Below are 20,699 nucleotides of genomic sequence, written 5' to 3' on the forward strand. Positions count from 1 at the left end.
AGAGAGAGAGAGAGAGAGAGAGAGAGAGAGAGAGAGAGAGAGAGAGAAACACGCATGTGTGGTTAGCGGTGCAGGTGGCTGTGAAATGGAGGAATTGACAGTCAAAAATAAGCAGATTTGAGTTTCACTAGAAATTGGAAACAGCGCCACCTATTGGATAAAGGAAAAATATGTTGTACTTTGTTTTTCTCCCAGCAGGTTGACTAGATTGACCTCATATTGGCTTGAAATGCTGTTGCTGTGGCAACCCACAGTTCGACAACAACAACAACAACAAAAAATGCACATTTTGAGGGTCTAAACATGCACAAAAACTCATGACCTCATGCAACTGCAAAAACATCAGTCCGTGGTTGTACGTGTCACCAAGATTGAGGAAATTTTGGAGGTATATGTAACAGCTGGAGACCTACTAAAACATCTCAGAGCCATATGCTAAAGCAGGGGGTCCAGACTACGGTCCGGGGGCCATTTGCATCCCACCATCCATTTTCAGCGATCTGAGAAAACCCCATTAAAACAAAAGAAAAAAAAAGACATTTGACATGGGCCACAAGGTTCGTTAAAAAAGGTGAAAGGGGATAAAATTGCTCAGTTTTGCCTGACATTCAAACAATTTCATTTCATTTGATTGTAGATTCTTACACACTGTTCCGATCTGAGATCAGCATTATTTTTTTTAAAATTTAGGGGCAATTTTAACACAGTTAACCTAAAGGACCTCTGCTGGTAAATTGATTGTAAGACTGACTCCACATTTTTTTGTCCTTGCATGGAAGTTGACATTTGGCATTTCGATGGGAGCCTTGTCAAAAAGGTGACAATGCTGACAATTGTAGAATTGCATTGGACAGTGACAAAACATGGAGAAAGACGTACCTAGAGGGATAAGGTTGTTGTGAGAGACTGATGGACCACTGCCAATGACTGTACTAAGGTCATAAGCTCCAGGCATTCCTGGATGGGACGATAAGAAACACAGCAGTCACCAATATTAACAAAGAAAAATATCAATCGCATTACAGTCGAAAGAAAAAGCCTCAAACATTCGCACTGTCAAAAATTTATCATAACAGATACAATACCCAAAAATGTTAGGGTGATTTGGCTTTTGAGTGAGCTTGTAGGATGAACATAACACGCACGAAAAAAAAATCTTCGGGCTGCAACAATGAATCGATGAATCAATATCATTATCAGTTCATTGTGTGCTGGAATTAAGTCAGTCGCCGGCTACGTTGCGCCATGTATTCTGCTGTAGAATGCCGGGAGCAGAGTGTGTTGGAAGTAGAAACTTATGGCTAGAGCCATAACACAGAGTGGTTCAGAGAGTTTGAGCATTTCACTCTCCACAGCACGAAGTCACGAACGAGCGCACGTGTGCAGGTTGATAGCGATAGACAGCGATTAATTCTCCCAATAAGACGGAAAACATTGGAGCTTCAAGTTATTTGTCACTTCCTCATAGTTTACTGTAAAATGGACACAAAAGAAAAAAAGAGTTTAAAAATAAATAAATCAAAAAAACATCCACTAACTTAATGCTAATGTGCAGTCGTCTTGCACCAAATACTGGTACCAGTATCATACAAGAATTTTGGGGGGCAAAAATAATCCAATTCCATAATTTTCAAATACTGGTACTTTTGGGGGAAAAAATACAGCAAAGGTGCTCCAACTGTGTCATTATTGGTGCATGAAAGGGTGAAAGGCTCTCCAACTGAACTAACACCATTTGCTTTTTATGAAGGATGGTGTGTGCCCATTTTGAGCCGGCTTCCTCACTCGCGCCACTCACTAAAACGCCATGCTGAACCTGCTCGGTGCATTTTGGAAACAGAGAACGCATGCTAAACATTTCATCCATTGGTACATATGGAATTATAAATACTGTTTGGTACTGGTGTAAAGCATCATATGTATACAGCTGGTGGGGTCCAGAACTATCAAGTGATCGTTAGCTTAAAACACGGAAACATATTGTGTGTGAGAGTGGGCTGATCACTCTTTGACCACTCGTGCCATGTAACAGGAGTAAAGTGACATTTCTCACACTCAGCGAGATGAGGCGCATTCAAATGCAATCAGAAATTTGAACCCTTTAATGCACCCTCTAACTCGATAACATGGCCAGCTGTCCACTGTAGTAACTGCTGTCCCTTGAAGGGTTAAACGCAGACAGAAAAAAACCCAATGCCTTCAATGTTAGTAACTCGAAAAACATAAACAAAGTGGTCTTTCTATTGAAATATAAAAATACGGACATTCTGTGTATGATCACCCTTCAAAAAGGAGTTTTATCTCTTTTCTTGTGTATAACACAGGCCTAGATTCACTGGTATCTTTTGTTATCAGAGTGAATAATATGAATGAATAAAGATTCAAAGCATAAAAATACCATGCAAATGCTTTTAAATCCAAGTTCAAAACCAGGCTCTTTTCTCATACATATGATTAAGGTTATTCGAAACATTTTTTAAAACCATGTTTTCCATAATCATCGCAACCTATTACTATAATTACTAGTTTAAAAAAATGTTTGTCAAGTGCCCTGTCCTGCCTTGCATCCAGTCATTGTATGAAGCATTGAAATATTGTACTTGAGTCATGACATTATAAGGATACCATTGAGTGGGCATAAAAAAAATAACTACACTGAATGACGTTTTCAAGGCATGATGTATATTTTTTTTTCCAGAAATTCCACATCTTCGCACAGTACCTTCGGAAGGAGCAACAATCTTTACAATGTTAGGTGATTCTCATATGCAAACAGCCAACGACATGCCCTTGAGGGCAATGATTGTGAGCTAATGTGGCTAAACTGATGCACAACCATACGGACTATTTTTACTGCAGGATGCAAACGCAGATCACCGACTTAGTTTTCATCATGATACCATTGCTGACAAGAACATCAATGAGGTAAGTAACAAGGAGTAAAACGGAAGCAACTAAGCTCTGTACTGCTTCGACCGTGCTAGAAACAGTAAATTAAATATCCGATCATTGCCAGACAACTTTATATATTTTGTATAACATAAATTTGTATCAGACATTAAGTATGGATGTATGTGTGTTTTATTTCTTTTTTTATAACCTCAAGGTACAGATAAATGTCAACAAAATGCCCAAAACATTTTAAGGACCCTTGTACAATACTGGGGATAAATTTGAATTTTTGGGGGAAAATATTTGCAGATTAATCACAGCATCTTAGAGTATATCAAGAAAAAGAATGTTGGAGGTAAAATCGCTTTGCTAACTTAATTACAATCACGGGTCCACCCATTTATGTGATTGGGCATGCCAAACGTGCAGTATTCATTTATATTATATATGGCCTGAAGGCTTAAATCAGGGGTCGGCAACCCGCGGCTCCAGAACCCTAGTGGCTACCCGAAACTTTTTCAAAAATGTTTGAAAATGGAAAAAGATGGGGGAGGGAAATATATTTTTTGTTTTAATATGGTTTATGTCGGAAGAAAAACATGACACAAACATTCTTAACGTTTTCGAATGCTGTAAAAATGTGTAGAATAAAATGTAAATTTCAACATTTCCGTCAACGAAGATTTGCGTCATAGCCTGCGACATACGTTTCATTAGCAGGGAGGGATGCCAGTCAGGTGGCTGTTGCAAAAAAAAACAAAAAACAAAACGGCCTTTCAGGTACAATTCACCGAGGGTACTGGCAAAGAATGGGAGTCTGGAGGGCCGATAGAAGCATTTTAAAATGGTACACGTGAGCTACATAGTTAACAAGCTGCAAAAGTGTGTCGAATGCCTCCGCGTCTGGTCTCGACGAAGGTAGGTAGGCGTGTGTGTGTAAGTGCGTGCGTATGCGCGCGTGTGCGGTAACGGGTCGATCGATAGATACATACAGCGTGTGTTGCCTTCATTACAAGACTTATAGAAGGCTTTTGCTTTTTTGCGGCTTTAGACATATTTGTTGTTTGTATTTTTTGTCCAATATGGCTCCTTCAACATTTTGGGTTGCCGACCCCTCGCTTAAATAATCAAACATGTTTTGGTGCATTTTTGTAGAGCACTGGTTATAGATAAAACTACCAGCAGTGCGTAAAAAATGTGAAATGCTTTGTTCTTAAGTATTTAAAAATGTTTATTCATCTATCTATACATATTTTTCCATCTAAAGTAGGGATGGCTAGAGAGGCCAACTGGCCCCGTCATTTCTCGCAAACAATGAAGTGAATGGGTTATTAGGGGATAAGACCAAGGAAAAAAAAAAAGACAGATTTACCTCAGTATGTAAGCAATCTGACGCGTCACTCATATCAACTGGCGGGTCCAAGGGACACCGTGTCAACGACTTGAAGTCATATCCGTTCCCAACATAGTGCAGTATATTAAAATTAAACTGGGTAATTATTTTGTCAAATACAGGATGAGACACACAAATGGCAACACCAGATATTTATCAAACTTTACAATATTGCTCCTTTCTCCATCAATACTTCAAGATGGGCAGCTGGAGATGCACTTAAAATTCCTTTGAAGCTGTTTCTCTTTGGTTTTTAGAGCATTTGCTATGCCAGATTAAGCCATGCGGCTCAATTTATAATTGTTCTTCCAAATTCTTTTGAACGAATCTTTCAGTTTTCCACCAAAAATTGACTATTAATTCCCAATGAAACATAATTTAACAGATTCAAATTGTTCCTCTTTGCAATTTAAATCATTAAGCACATTCAATTCACATTGGGAACGATTTTCAACATGACCAAAAGTGCCACTTAGCAAAACATCCACAATTTACTCATTAAAACACACACGAACACACAATATTTAAAATAATGTTTTTGTTGTTTTTCTCCACTCATGTCTACAGTTTTTTGACCAATTCAAACGTTTCAACTTTAAACTGTTCAGCTCATCCCTACTGATGCCCAAAATTCCAAAAATTAAAAATTTTCCGCATTCCGCATCTTGGGACAGGCACGTTGGATACTGGCATATTGGAATTGGAATTTTTAGAAAATGAAAGAACCTCAAATTAACTAGTTTGAGAAAATATGAGCTCTATGAAAGGTCTAAAATGAGGCCAAAATGTGAAAGGAAATTAAAAATGGCGGATTACCTGTTGAGTAAAGAGTAGTTTTTCTAGATGTTGGGCTGTTACATATGCCTCCAACTTTTGGTACTGTATCTTGGTGAAATGTTCTACCGGAGCTGTTTTGTTAAAAATTGGGAGGGGGCGCAATGAAGCTATTTTTTTTAAAACTACAAATAGTGATTATTTGGCCAAGCATGGCGTATGAGGCAAGTTTCATGTTTTCACGAATGCTAAGACCAACAAACGTGAAAGAAAATTAAAAATGACAGACTTCCTGTTAACTTGAGCACTACAATAGCACCAGGAGACTTTGGGCGGTACACCTCCAAAATGTGATTGATTTTGATGACACGTACAACCAAGGCTGCTTTGCTAAAAATTTGTAGAGGGTGTTTTTGAGCCTTTAAAAGAAAAAGAAAAAGGCAAATACGAAGTTAATCTGGTTAACCCGCTGTGAGAAAAATATTCAAGAATAAAACATTTCAGAAAATAAACATATTTCCTTCAGGCAGTATGTGGCGCTACCACTATGATAGAAATAAAGTTGTAGATGTCTTCAGGCATGGACATTTCAAATGTGCCAAATCTTTCCAAGACATGATCATGTGGCTCAATTAACAGCAGCTTTTGTAGTTAAGGCGATGCCAACTTTTAAATTCAAAATGACGGCCTTCCTGTTGGATTTAGCATATGTCTCAAACGTGTACACTCCAATAATTTATTTTATTTTATTTATTTATTTATTTTTTATGAAAGAAAAAGGTCTTTTTCACAAAAGAGCGATGATATGGTAGAGTGGATATTGTCACACGGGACGCTTATGGGGGGCCACTCACATAGTGAGTAGGCCGTGGTTGCCCTGCACCCCAAATGACAAGCTACTGTCGTGAACTGAGCCAGCAATGACGTCATAAGCAGCCTGACAGGCAGCCAAAGTTTAATTAGTGGCTGGTGTGTTGATAAAGAAGGCAGCTTGTAGCTGCGAGGACTCATGTGAATTCACCATCGACACGCCATATGAACATCGTGGTAAAACTGTATGCTTCAATTTCCTGCTAATCGGGTCTTCCCAGATCGATTAAGAGGGACTAGGACCGGTTCTCGGCTTCTTCCTTTGCTCCACAAAGCAAAGATACAAAGCGAATATTGCTAATTCCCAACTGGCATGTTGTCAAACACACACAGTAGCCTGTAGCAACTTTTTTTTTGATGGTTTGGTTTAGCACCTGTTTGAAGAACTTGACCCCTAACTTTTTATATGTATGGAATAATTAGTGGGCGAAACAAGTTGGGTTAGAGCTCGTGCGTTTTGTTCATGCAAGCCACATCAAACCGTGACCACTATATTGAACGATTCGATACAAAGAGATGTATTGTTGTCCCCCCCATATATATATATATATATATATATATATACACACACACACACACACACACACACACACACACACACACACACACACACACTAAAAGAGAACTTCCTCACACACACACACACACACACACACACAGTCCCCACCAAGAGTATGAAAGTTCGACTCCTTTATTATTGTTGTATACCGAAGACGTGGATTCCCGATCAAAAGATGAATACCAAACAAGTTCAGAATTCCAGCTTTTATTTCATGGTATTTACATCTATATTTACACAACTCACGTTAAAGCAACTTTTGTTCGAAGCCAGCCAGCTTAAGTGAACACAAGTATTGGTACAGACTTTATTTAATTAACCTAAAGTGAATAAAATTTTGTATTGATGGCATAACTCTAACTTGCAATATCTGCATCAAGCCTGCGACCCATTGACTTCACCAGACTGTTGCATGTTCATTTGAAATGCTTTTCCAGGCCTTCACTGCAGCCTCTTTCAGTTCTTGTTTGTTTCTGGGCGCTTCTCTCTCCAGTCTCCTCTCCAGAAGGTAAAATATTGGGTCGATTGGATTAAGGTCGAGTGATCGACTTGGTCAGTCTATGACCTTCCACTTTTTCCCCCTGATGAAGTCGTTGAAGTGTTGTGCTGGTATTGTGTTTTGGGTCATTGTCTTGTTGCATGATGAAGCTTCTTCCGACTAGTTTGGATGCTTTTTTCTGTAAATTGTCAGACAAAATATTTTTGCAGACTTCAGATTTCATTCTGCTGTGACCGTCTTTTGTCTTCATTTCATAGCGTGAGTTTCTGTTTTGCAGCTTTGAGTCATATTTATTTATTTTTGCACAATCGTATTTCAGCTTCTATACTGTATGTGTTCACATGTAAACGTTATAAAGCCAACACCATCAAAATCCCAGGTGCTGGAGTCAAACACACACACGGTGTTGAAATGGCAGTTTCTTTTTTGATCAGTCAGATTTTAGATTCACCACTCTGCGCCTTCATAACGTAGGCTCAGTGATGTATCTTTTCAAGGTGTGGTATTCAAGAAAACCAGACATTGTGAGGATAAGTCAGTCAACACTAATGCTGGCTTATCTTGTTTCAACATAGATTTATTTGCTTTTGTTTTTTTTTTTTTGGGGGGGGTTCATGGACAAAATTGTTGGTAGCCCTCTGTTAATGTAAGGAAACACCCAATTAGCAGTTATTCATGACATCACAAATTTTATGAAATTCAACCAATGAACATTATACATTGTTTCTGAATTGTGGTTCAGAATCAGAATCATCTTTATTGGCCAAGAATGTAAAAACACACATGAAATTATCTCCAGTAGTTTGAGCCCCACTAGGATTACAGTAACACACAGCTAGCTATATGTATAACATAAACAACATTTAAGAGAGCACTTACATCATGTAAAAGTACCATTAGTGCTGTAGTATCGAAGAATGACAGCTGTGCAAATGATGGAGTGTCTAGTAGTGCAGTAATTATGATACGATGACAAATATGCAACTGATGCAGAGTCCTTGGGCACTTTTAAAATGTCCAATGGTGTCAAATAATGATCAACAACAGTTATTCAAGTATGTCGAAAGGTGGAGCGACAAGCATGAATAGGGTAATACAGACGCTCCCCGACTTATGAACATTCGAGTTACGAACAACGGTACATACGAACATTTTTGCGGGTACAGGTATGTCGAAAAATGTTCTCAGACAGAGATGCTGTAAGTTAGATTTTGTATTGCGCGCCTTTTTCCGAGTACTGTAGTGCTTCTTTCCGCCGCTAATACCGACTTGAGGCGCTGTGAGAGGAGGAGGAGGAAACGCCTGTCCCCATGAAGAAATTCGAGACGGAACTCTTGCCCGAGGGGTTTTCGCTCATAGATAAAGCCATCGCACTCTTCGAGCAGCAAGACCCAAATATTGAACGTTGCACAAAGGTTGCAAATCAAATGAATGATGCCATACAGTGCTACTGCATCATTTATGATGAGAAAAAGAAGAAAACTGTGCAATCGTCGTTAGATCGCTTCTTTCGGCCAGTTTCTACTACACCCTCCAAGGAAGATACTCGTCAACCCTCATCTTCTTCTCCTGGACCCTCAACTTCTTCCTTCATTGATGTTACGGAGGAGGAATTAACTCTTGAAGCCCATTCCAGCGGCGACGAAGACCCTCTCGGCCCCATGATATAAAATCCTCCTCTTCCTTCTCCTCCCCCTCCATCATCTCCTTAAGCCTTCGAGTACTTCTTCCAAAAGTAAGTTAAACTTCATTTTATTATACTTATATAAACCTTAAACATACTTATATGAGCCTTAAACATACATTCCAAACAAAATATAGCACTGAAGCAACTTACAAACGAATTCACCTAACGAACAATCCTTCGGAACGTATCTCGTTCGTAAGCTGGGGAGCGTCTGTACTGTCATAAAGGGATGCGCAAAATTGACAAGTTTAGTAAATGTTTTTATGGAACAACCAGTGAAATGTTTAGGGAATGGACGGCAAGAGGGAAGAAGCTATTGGAATGTATGATGGGTTTTGTGTGCATAGTTCAATAATGCCAAGGTGTGGGAAGGAGCTGGAACAGATGGTGACCAGGATGTGCAGGGTCCAAGAGAATTTTGCCTTCCCTTCTCTTTGTTCTTGCAAGTCCACAGGAGTGGGTAAGGGGTTACCGGTGTTTTTTTTTTCCAGCAGTCCTAACTGTCCATTGCCAGCACCAAACCAGACTGTGATGGATGAACAAACAACTGATTCAATGAGATTTGTGTCGAATTGTCTCAACAGCTCCTGTTGGCGGCTGTATTTCCTCAGCAGCCGCAGGAAGTACATCCTTTGATGGGTCTTTTTCAAGATGGAGAAGATGTGCTTCCACTTCAGGTCCTGAGAGACTAATTGCTAGGAACGTGAAAGTCTCGACAGTTGACACAAGGAAATTCCTGAACAAAATTTCTTGGTTGTGTGGTAGCAAAATTGCTACATTAGAATGAAAAATTTTCCTAAAGCCCACGATCATCTTTGCCATTTTAAGCATGCTCAGCTCCAAGTTGTGTGAGTGACTCGTCACAGTCAATGAGGCCAATGACGGTGTCCCCGGCGAACTTGAAGAGTTTTTCTAGCTGGGCGCGTTGAGGTGCAGTTATTTGTGTTGAGGGATAAATGCAGTGGAGAGACGACACATCCTTGGGGGGTCCTGGTGCTGATGGTGCATGTTGATGATGATGATGATGTCTCCTTCAGCCGCGCCGACAGTGCCCTTCAGAAATCTGAACATCCACTGGCAGATGGCAGGAGACACGCTGAACTGCAGAAGAGGAGTTCAGGGCTGATAGTGTTTAGCGCAGAGCTGAAGTCCACAAACATGATCCTCAAATGGAGTGGAGCCCCATGTTAACGGACTCATCCACTGAATTGTTTGCTTGGTAGGCAAAATGCAGGGGCTCTAGTAAAGATCCAGTGATGCTCTTTAGGTGGTCCAGCATGAGGATGTCAAAGAAATTCATGCCCACAGAATTTAGACTGACATGTCTGTCAATCAGTTGGAAAATAATCGAATTCAGATTCAGATCCCCCCCCCCCCAAAATTTCAACTGTGATTTAATTTGCAATTCTTTTTTCAAGATGTTTTTTTATCAACAAACACGCAGTGTGACATGGGGGCCCAAAATTTGATCAAAACCAGTGTGCTATGAATAAATAAAAAGAGATTTTTATGGGAATTTTCGGCCAACTGTGTTTTGATCATTAAGCCAGGACAGTTAAGAGAAAAAAAAATCATTCACTATGGCCAACAGATGCCAGTATTGACACCTCAGTGTGGAGCTCAGTATGTGTCACAACAGTGGGTTAGGTCCTAAAACATGGCAGACCCTTGGAAATGCAACAGAAGCAGTTTGTGATGATAAAAGTATTTGTCACGTTAATTATACCTCAAAGAATGTCGTAAAAGACAGAAAATATGAAAAAGATTATTTAGAGGCACAATTGACGGCATAATGTACGTACACCACAGTAAACTCAGTTGTTCTACGATAGTTTGATGCATACCCTGACACATTCACTCACACTCACCACAGAAGAGAGGCTGCAGGTGACATGCAGATCGCTCCATTCAGGAAGTCCAAACATGTAAGTAGTTTATGAGCCCCCTGGGATGTCTGTCGTTAACATTTGTCAACTGTGGGCTTGTGAAGCCCTTTGAGACTTTTTGTGATTAAGCGTTATATATAAACAAATTTGACTTGACTAAAAAGAAAATTATAGACAAGCATGTTTAATGTAAAGGTTATAGGTTAATCTCACTTGAACATACTAAGAAATGTACGATCGACGGGACTGGAGCCAACTTCCCTGTACAGGTATGTGGTCGCATGAGGAAAATGTATGAGAAATTGAAGAGACCACTAAAACAAATGGTAAGAAAAAGTCCCAGAATATCCTACGAACAGAAACTCCTATGTACAGACGAGACAAAACTGGAATATTCTGGCAAAACAGATGAGTTCTATGTTTACTGTTAGGTTCTGGTGTTGCTTTGTTGCATCTGGCACAAAATATTTTGAATCTGATCAGGGTGCAATGAAATCACAAGACTATAGATATTAAACTTTTTTTTTAAAATGTGCCACCTAGTGATAGAAAGCATAGTCTCAGTCACAAGTTATGGGCCTTGCAACAGGATACGAACCCAAAACACACCTGAACACACCCAAGAATGACTACGAGCAAAATGTTAAAAGACTATTCTGACGTGAGCTCTGAGTGAAATCCTACAGAACACTGTGGAAGGAAGCCGAAACATGCCATCTAGAGAAAGAACCCGTCAAACCTGAGACAACTGCAGCAGTCTGCTCATGAAAAATGGGCCAAAACACCTGCTGTGAGGTGCAGTAGTGTCAGTACAGTCGTACAAAAATTGTTTGATTGCAGTGATTGACTCAATAGGTTGTATAACAAAATATTAGGGTAAGGATACCATCATTTTGTTAAAAAATACCCAAAACAAAATTAAAAAGCAAATTTTGCAATTTATACTGGTTGATTGTCATTGAAAATCTTTGACTATTTCGGGTTTCGCTTCGAGGTGTACCAAGAATTTTGTCCATGTGTGTTTATAAGGAGGAAGGACGCTTCGGAGCAGTGTTCCCAGTTAATAAATTAAATCATTTATTAACATCTTGCTTTTAAGTTTGTTATTCACCTGATACGGACATCCCTTGACTCATGCTGTAGGCTACTCCTGTGCTCCAAATATTCTCAGAGGGGGAGGTGTAATGCGACCCAGGAGGCGGAGTTGGGTTGGTACCCGTGTACCTGTGAATACATATGTTCGACATTAGCAAAACAGAGAACTCTTATGGAGGGGGGTTGCTTGAAAAAGAAAAAAAGGAAAGGCAATTAAATAGAAAAATAAAATGACTTAAATTCACAAATTACATTGTGAAATATATTTAATAATATTGAACTTGAATTAAAGTGGTGGTCAGAAAGAAAAATACACATGGTTTATCAAGAAAAACTGGATCTAAACCTGTTTTGGGTTACACCAGTTGTATTAAAGCAAGCTTATAATCGCTCGCGGACCGAATTTGTCGAAACGCCATGATTGCTAATGATCGCAGCCATACAGTACTTGTCTGCAAAAACCGTAGCACTATTGAAGCTGCTTTGGCCTGGCCATCTCCCTAATTCAACGTGGCATTTTCTTGGTCAGATTCTGACGAACCTGAGTGATTCTCGCAATTTCCAAAGTAAATACTGACAGGAGGTCCGTCAATCCGTCACTGACAACGCCTGTTTTGCTGGCTCTGTGTCATATGAGGCCAATGCCGTAGCATATAATAAATAATTAGCTGCTACATACAAAGGTGGAAGCCTGTCATTGAAGCGGATTAGATTATATCCACTTCGTTTGGACAGATACACTGTGTATGCATGGATGGAGAGATGGAGGGAGAGAGATGGGCAAATAGCTAGATAGCTAGCTAGACAACTACCCAGATATCAGAGTCTGGATGTCATATTCACGATCATAGAGTTGGCAATATCGATCCCGGGATGTCTTGTTGTCGGATGAGGAGGCTGGCGGTGCTGAAGCAGGGTTCCCACTCTTCCACTTGCTTTTTATTTATGGTCCTTTTAAGGACTTTTGAGGTCTAATTTAACCATTTTTTTCAAACGACTTTTTCTCCATTCAGCAGGGGATTCACGGTGGATTTAATGAACAGAAAGCCATATATCACTGAGCTGGTGTTCAAATCATTGCTGCCAAAGGAAGGGCACATCTTTATTTTTAGGGGCAATCAGCTAACCCTTTATTTGACATACCGTATGTCAAATTGGCCCAAAATGACCCAAAGTGATCACATGATCATCATCGGAACTGATCGGAGACGGCGGGAAAAGCAGAGCGGGAACCAGGAAGGCATGTCGCCCAACAGCGGGGTTTGAGGGGAAGGGCGCCAGGCGCATTTTCCAACAAAACTATTAATTGGAAGGGTGGGGAAAATGACATACACAAATGAAATGATCACCACATGTACATTTTTAAGGATTGTTATTGAGTTTAGGAGCTTTCCCTGAAAATTAAGGACAATTAAGAACATAATTGCAACTTTTTTATGGATTTTTATTAACTTTAAAGACCCGTGGGAACCCTGTGAAGCGCTCGCATGACAGCCTGTCCGGCAGTGGACTTTTTTTTTTATTTTTTTAAAGGTTTGGGAAAACCTTTTCTACAACACTTATTAGGGTTACCTAGTGAGGAAAAAAAGTTTGAAAAGGGCTGTGAAAAAATATTTGCCCCCTTCCGAATTTCTGTGTTCTTTGCATATTTATCACATAAAGACTTCAATTCATCAACCCAATTTTTATATCACACCGGGACAACCCAAGGAAACGAAATGCAGTTTCTAAATGCCAATTTAATTTATTTAGACACACCAAAAAATCTAAACCTACGTGAAAAAGTAATTGCGCCCTGAATCTAATAATTGGTTGTGCCACCATTGGCAGCAATAACTAAAATCAAGCGTTTGCAACAAATGGTGATGAGTCTTTCATATCACTGAGGAAGAAATTTTGGCCCACTCTTCTTTGTAGAATTGCTTCAACACTGCCATACTGGAGGGTTTTTTTAAGCATGAACTGCCCATTTAAGGTCATGCCAAGGTATGATAATTTGATTCAGATCCGGACTTTGAGTTGACCACTCCAAAACCTTAATTTTGTTTTTTTTAGCCATTCAGAGGTGGTCTTGTGGGCGTGTTTCGGGTCGTTGTGCTGCTGTGTGATCCAAGAGCTCTTGAGTTTGAGGGAGCAAACTGATTGTCCAAAGTTCTCCTTCAGGATTTTCTGGTAGACAGCAGAATTCATTGTCCCATCAATCACAGCAAGTTGTCCTGGTCCTGAGAAAGCAAAGCAGCAACAGACCATCACACTGCCACCACCATGCTTCACTGTTGGCATCATGTTCTTTTTATCAAATGCTGTGCGATTTTTACCACTGACGTAATGGGACGCACGTCTTCCAAAAAGTTACATTTTAGACTCATCAGCCCACAGAATGTTTTTTCAAAAGTCTTGAGGATCTTCAAGATGTCGTTTGGCAAACGTGAGACAAGCCTTTGTGTTATTTTTGGACAGCAATGGTTTTACCTAGGAACTCTCCCATGAATGCCATATTTGGCCGGTGACTTTCTTATGGTAGGAGGTCTGGAGTTCTTTGGGTGTGCTAGGTTCCTTTGCAATCTTCTGCATGAGTCGTCATTGCACTCTTAATTTTTCAGTCATTTTAACGACCACTCCTGGAAATGTGTGCCACTGTTCCCAGTTAGTGTATAATGATTCCGACAGTGGTTTGCTGAAGCCCTAGAGTCTTGGAAATGACTTTGTAACCTTTTCCAGACTGATAGATTTCAATAACTTTTTCGAACTTCTTGAATTTCTTCCGATCGTGGCATGATGCATTTCTTTCTTGAGATCTTGTAGCCTATTTAACTTTGTCTGACAGATTCTATTGATGTGATTTATGCAATTACTTTTTTATTTCTGTGTTATATTGAAATTAGTATGATGAACTAAAACCTTTATGTGATAAATATGCAAAGAACACAGAAATCGGAAAAGGGGGAAATACTATTCACAGCACTGTATAGGAGTTATGTGAATTCTGGAATGCAGACTTCATCCAGGAAGACGAAATAAAGTTGCAGGTGTGTTTTGGAAAAAAAGTGACAGCTGCAAGCCAGTGTATTCAAAATTTTGCTACAAATGAAAGCCAAATATTAAAGCCATATGTAACCTTAGAAATTCCAAAAAGTGGACAACCATTCAAAATGCAGTATTAACAGGGTTTCCTCCAGAAAACCTGCTCAGCCTCGCGGTCGAGAAGCCTACAAGCTTCAAAAACGATATTTCTTTTATTCAGTGGACTATTTATTTATTGGTCGGCATATTACTATGACAACATTGTCTGGACGACATATTTACCCAGTGGTGGTTCGCAGCCTTGATTCGGTCAGGGAGCCTTATTCTGAAGGTTTCCTGACCTGGTCAGCTATTTATTTATTTATTTTTTTGGACACATCACAGTGACAGCTCAGACGAAGGCTGAAGTGACAGCCGAAACTGTCAGTTCGGTAAGAGTTTTTTGCTTCACTAAAAGAAGACCATTGTCTAATAAAAAAAGGAAACCTTCAACCAATTTTAACTAATAAGAAGACAAGATGAATGTCATAGCGCTACCATGTTTTTCTCCAATTTTACAAAGCTCAGCTACACCATCATCGCCTCCAGTAGAAGAGTCTCCAAGTGAACTAAAGCCTGTACGAGTCAAGGGAGAGCCGCCGCCTTCACCACCAAAACAAACCTCTTCGCCACTCTGAGAAGGTAATGTTGATTAATGTTAATTACTGTATGCTTTTCTAATTAAAGATTTAGGGAAATGCTTGTAATCTTTGTCTCAAATATGTAAAGTATAAATACTGTTTACCTAGTTTAAACATGCTGTTAAGTACAGACACGAAAATTCCTAGGGTTGGCTAAATCCTACCATGCGGTTTTTCACCTTTCACAGGGGGTTTCTGGGCCCCAATAACCGCAAGAAACAAGGGATTACTGTATTGTGAAAATAATGGGTATCAATCAGCCTCAAAATTTATGTAGACCGCTGTTCTTAGGCCCAGTTCAAATCTTTAATAATATCACAAAATGAGTAGCATTTAAATAGCTGATTTAAAAGAGCAAGAAATGAGCGGCCTATGCGCAGTTTCTCTCATGTCTGTTTTCTTTTATAAGTCACCAAGACACACAAACACAATGCGTTCTGAGAGCTTTTTCGCATCTGTTGTTATATATTAGATTTTAATTCATAAGTGTAAGCTTGACTTACTTTTTGTCCTCAAGGCCACACCAGTGGGTACACCAGTACCACTCATCCGAAAATGAAGCGACAAATGCTGGCTCACTCGGCTGTCGAGTCTGCTTCCTCACTGGAGACTTGGTGGCCTAAAGTCTATCCACTCATTCACCATTTTCTGCACTGCATATCCTCACTAGGGTCATGCGCGGGTGTGCTGTATTTCCAACTTTGAAATTTCACCAGCGGATTAAAAAGATGGACCTCATATTTGCTCAAAAGAGTGATTAGGCCTTTATGATGTTGCCACACAGTTTGTGAATTTTCCAAAACGTTGCCGTGACAAAGCGCAGCTCGCTAATTAAACAACGCTGATTTTGAGGTTCACAACTCATGGAATTTTCCACACACATCATGCCTGGCAAAACCATCTATATTTCATTAGTTTATGATGCACGGAGCCCGTTGAATGAATCTAACTGAAAATTTTTCAGAAAAGCCTCAAGACGTTGATCTTGGTCTATGGCGGAAATTGTGACTTTTTGGCGAAAGGCATGGCCATTGCAGTGCCGCAAATTCGGATGAATCACCGTGACAAACGTTGCTGCTACTTGACCCAGATGATCCCGCTGCAGCGGTCATTCAAGTGACTGGAACCCAGTCGGCTGTGTATGCACCCCAAGCTTAAATATTAAAGTTTAAGGTCGTGGGGACTTCGGCTGATTGCACATTTACAACTTAGAATTCTTTGCATTCGCCACACTGTAAAACTCTGGTGCCTGTGCACCCAAATAGGGTGCACTAAAGACCCCTGGCATAGGCGCAAGAAAAGCCTGGTGGCCTGCCAGGCCCATTAAGTACTTGGGAGAAATCTATAAATACTAAAAGGAAGCCTGAGATTAATCTGAACCAGCTCGGATGAGAGGCAAAACAGTCCAGCTTTGATCAACTCAATGCCTTAATAATGCAGTGACATAGATAAATTTGAATATTCTCTTGCCAGAGATTAGAGCTTTACTTTAAATATCAGGGGACAAAAAATATCTCTTCACCAGTTTTTAATATCAGGGCTGCAGATTTAATGACAAATACACCTCTCTGTTTGGTTCATTATGTAAATTTGTGAATCTTACGCTCTCTCTGTGAATCTTACTCTAATTTCCATGCCGCACCAGCCATACAACCAACCGTTGGTCACCGATTCTGTCGTTAGAAACTCACCTGAAAAAAGGGTTCTTTAAATCCAAGAGGTTGCTGGACTTTGATCCAGTCTGGTCCACCTGAGCAGCAATACTGATGTCATAACTTTGTCTGTTGGGAAAGATTTTTCATTTGATCACTTGATGAGTAAGGCCTGGATGACAATGCATTACAATAAAAGGAAAACAGAAGTTATGATGGTTGTTGACCACATGTCCCTGGCATGCTCTCTAAAACCCAACAGTCTCAAACGTGGATTTTAAATTGGACAGTGTTTATAAATGTACCAGCAAATTGGTGGTGGTGTTAATTCCATCTTTTTTCATTTTAGAGAGATGGCTAAGGCAAAGCCTCTGCTTGCTCAACATCACTTAGAAGCAGTATCCGTGCTTTTGTTACATCTCACCTGGATTACTATAATGTATTTTATTTTGGAGTCAGATAGTCCTCTCTCAAGTGTCCCCAGTTGGTCCAAAATGCTGCTGCTCGCCTCTTAATTATTTGGTGCTCAAATAATTAAAATTCTAGCCTCCATTAACGGGCTCCCTGTACATTTTAAAGTTCTCCACCATTACCTCTCTGCGCTACACACCTGCTTGGTGACTCAAAATTTAATACTCCACAAGGACAACCAAGTAAATACAAAATGCAGTTTATAAATATTAGGAAAAATAAAACACAAACCTCTCTCTCCCACTGTAAAATAGTTATTTGTTAAATTGTTAACTGTTATTAACCGTCGTTTTTGGAGAATTGAGATAAAGTTCACTGACGAAACCCAGGCATGATTACCGATGGATTTGTTGAATCAAGAAATGGCACCTATTAGACAATATAGAACAAAATCTAAAGATAAGATAACCTTTATTTGTCCCACACTGGGGAAACTTGCAAGAACATTTTTAATGATTATTATATATTATACATTATACATTAAAGAAACACCATGCCACAATACAAAGTCAAGAACAAATGAAAAATGACCAAATTTGTATTGTAAAATAAAATTGAAATGCTTCAGCTGCCTTGTGGAGAACAAGTTTTACCTGGGCATCTATTGTTGCAAGTAGAATTGAATAGTAAAAGTAGACTTGCTTTTTCATGCTTTTGTTGGTGATAGAAAATGGCGTGATAGGCCGGCATTGACTCTGCATTGGATTTTTATTGAATTTATTTCTTGATAATTTTATTGTGAGTCCTATACAAAATAATTATCAACAATTGGAAAAAAATGGCAACTTGATGCAATTTCAGCAAAAATACTTTGTCTGTTTAGGGGACCAAAAAGGAAGTTATATTTTTGTAACAATATATTTAGTTGACCGTTGGTATTCGCGGGGAATATCTGCAAAAATTTGTGTTTTAATGGTACCAATTGTTTTTAACTCATTAAAAAATGAGTTTGACACCCCTGCCTAAGCGAATCAAGGACAATGAATTATCAGTGGCGTGTTGCTTTAAGGGGTTATAGCACCGCAATCAATGATGAGGATCATTAGCATTAAGCTAGCAGACTGAAAGCCAACGCTATATTTTTTTTAATACACAAGTTGTAATCTATCTTTTTAAGTTAAGTTTGACAGTCAACTTCAACGAAGAGGTGCATGAAACAGCTTAAAGCCTATTTTTAAAAAGAAATATTCATATTAATCAAAGTACTGTATTGCTGCTGTGAAGTGAGAAGAGTTGAGTTCATTGCCACAAAACAGTGCTGGTATCTCAAATATGAGCTGAGAAGAAGCAAAAAAAGCAAAACAAATTCTCTACATGATCACTCTTACAGCTGCAGCTGTTGTGAAAGCACTATATAAATCAGGATGTATTGTATTGTGTTATCTTAATAAACTTTTAAGTGTGGACTATGATCTATTGCAGGGGTGGATAACCCACGGCTCACGAGCCGCATGCGGCTCTTTGGCTGGTTCAATGCGGCTCCCGGGCTTTCACATGACAAGCGTGGAAAACGCCTCGGCGGTTGCACTGCCATTCAAACAACGGCGCGAAATACACAGAACTAACTACGTCAGCCTATCATCAATCCCGTTACTTGATTGACATACAGGGCAACCAATCAGATGACAACTGAATCACCGCTCATGCGCAAACAATGGTGCATAGCGCTAATGATTGACAAACAGGGCCAATCAGATGACAACTGTATCACAGCTCATGCGCAAACAATGGTGCTCAGCGCTAAGCGTGAAGCTAGTCAGCTATAAAGGTAGGGGTGCCCAATAAATCAATCGCGATCGACCCGCAGCCAGTGGACTGGTCCCAAGTCGAGCGCGAGGGGGGCAATGTATGTGTGTTGCGATTTCGTTCGTGTTCAGTGAAGTTCCGGCTCTCGCTCATCTAGGTGTCTGTGCGTGCCTACTGGTTGGCCACCCCTGATCTATTGTATGATGTATTGTATCACCATTGAATTTGAGAAACATAGTATGGCCTACAGTGGTACCTCTATTTACGAACGTCTCCGCATACGAAACTTTCAAGTTATGATGCGCCTTAACAGGAAAATATTGCCTCTTATGAAATAAATTTCAAGATACAAAAGGTAAAAATATAGTATGGGCTGCTACTCGCAGATCAAAGTTTCCTGAACGCAACATACTTAGTGCTGCTCTGCCATAGGCTATTGCCGAGCATCATCCTGGCATCCCATTGGCTAAGAAGGACCTCTATCGTACGTGTCTTATCTGTGTATATAAATAGATATGTGTTTATGCAGCATCCTCGTCATTCGCCCCTCGGGCCATGAGGCGTTCCGATACTTTAACATAAATGTGAATCACCCAGAAAAAGTGTTCACCAGTTGGGCGATCGCTCACTATGCTGATGTTTGCTTTGGACATTTTCAAAGGATTGTTAAAAGTCGACAAAAGCAAACGTCCTCGGATGAGTTCTTTACAAAATGCCAGGTAAAAAGCTCTTCTGAGAGAGAACATGAACTAAAGAGGGCAAAAAACGATTAGGTCACAGTTAAAAGTTAAATGACTGAAGTAAGAATAATTATATTGTGTTGTTTTTCCATGTTTAAAGATGTTTCGCAATAGCTTTGTAACCAGCGATGTCGCTATATAATCAGCGATGTCGCAATATAATCAGCGATGTCGCTATATAATCAGCGATGTCGCAATATAATCAGCGATGTCGCAATATAATCAGCGATGTCACAGTCTTTGTATAAACAGCAATGTCATGTGATGTTGAGCAATGTCATTTGTTAAGAACAAAGATAGCGTGGCGTCAGGCACGCTTAGACTATAAAAGGAGAGATTCGGATACTGAGAGTCTAGAGTTAGTAGAGTCTAGGGTCCGGAGTTCGCAGAGTCCAGAGTCTGCTAAGGGTTGCGTACGGACGCCCAGCTGGTATTGAAGCTCGCTCTACCTGGGGTGTTGGCTCTCCATCCTATTGACGCACGGTAAGGGCTGAAACACTTTGCCACTCAAATCATGCGCATTATGAGGAATTGAATTTGTTTTTATTTTATTTTCATTAATGTTTTTATTTATGTTTTGATCTTCTGATTTATTTTTATTTATGTTTTCATCTTCTGATTTATTTGAATCCTTCATATGGGAAACTAAAATTTTTTACTAGAAATAAATTCAAATGGATATTAAAATTTTTATTGCAATCATAGTATCATCCTTGAGTATAAAATTCTAT

At 39.7% G+C, this 20,699-nt stretch overlaps 1 protein-coding gene across 5 annotated transcripts in view; it reads right to left on the reverse strand.

The window, feature by feature from the left end:
* The window catches only part of carm1 (coactivator-associated arginine methyltransferase 1), a 55,456-nt gene that overhangs the window by 2,976 nt on the left and 31,781 nt on the right, over positions 1 to 20,699 (reverse strand). For 2 of the 5 annotated variants that reach the window (XM_019897414.1, XM_019897416.1), the window contains exons 12-14: positions 17,051 to 17,140; positions 11,672 to 11,784; positions 880 to 957 (exon numbers count right to left, since the gene is read on the reverse strand). In XM_019897414.1, coding sequence (XP_019752973.1) covers positions 880 to 957; positions 11,672 to 11,784; positions 17,051 to 17,140 — 281 coding nt within the window. Of the gene's footprint in view, positions 1 to 879; positions 958 to 6,681; positions 7,166 to 11,671; positions 11,785 to 17,050; positions 17,141 to 20,699 lie in introns of those variants that run through there. The other 3 variants (XM_019897415.1, XM_019897417.1, XM_019897418.1) reach the window with 2 other exon arrangements.

Source organism: Hippocampus comes, unplaced genomic scaffold (assembly GCF_001891065.2).
Source record: "Hippocampus comes isolate QL1 unplaced genomic scaffold, H_comes_QL1_v1.1 scaffold238, whole genome shotgun sequence".
NCBI lineage: Eukaryota > Metazoa > Chordata > Actinopteri > Syngnathiformes > Syngnathidae > Hippocampus > Hippocampus comes.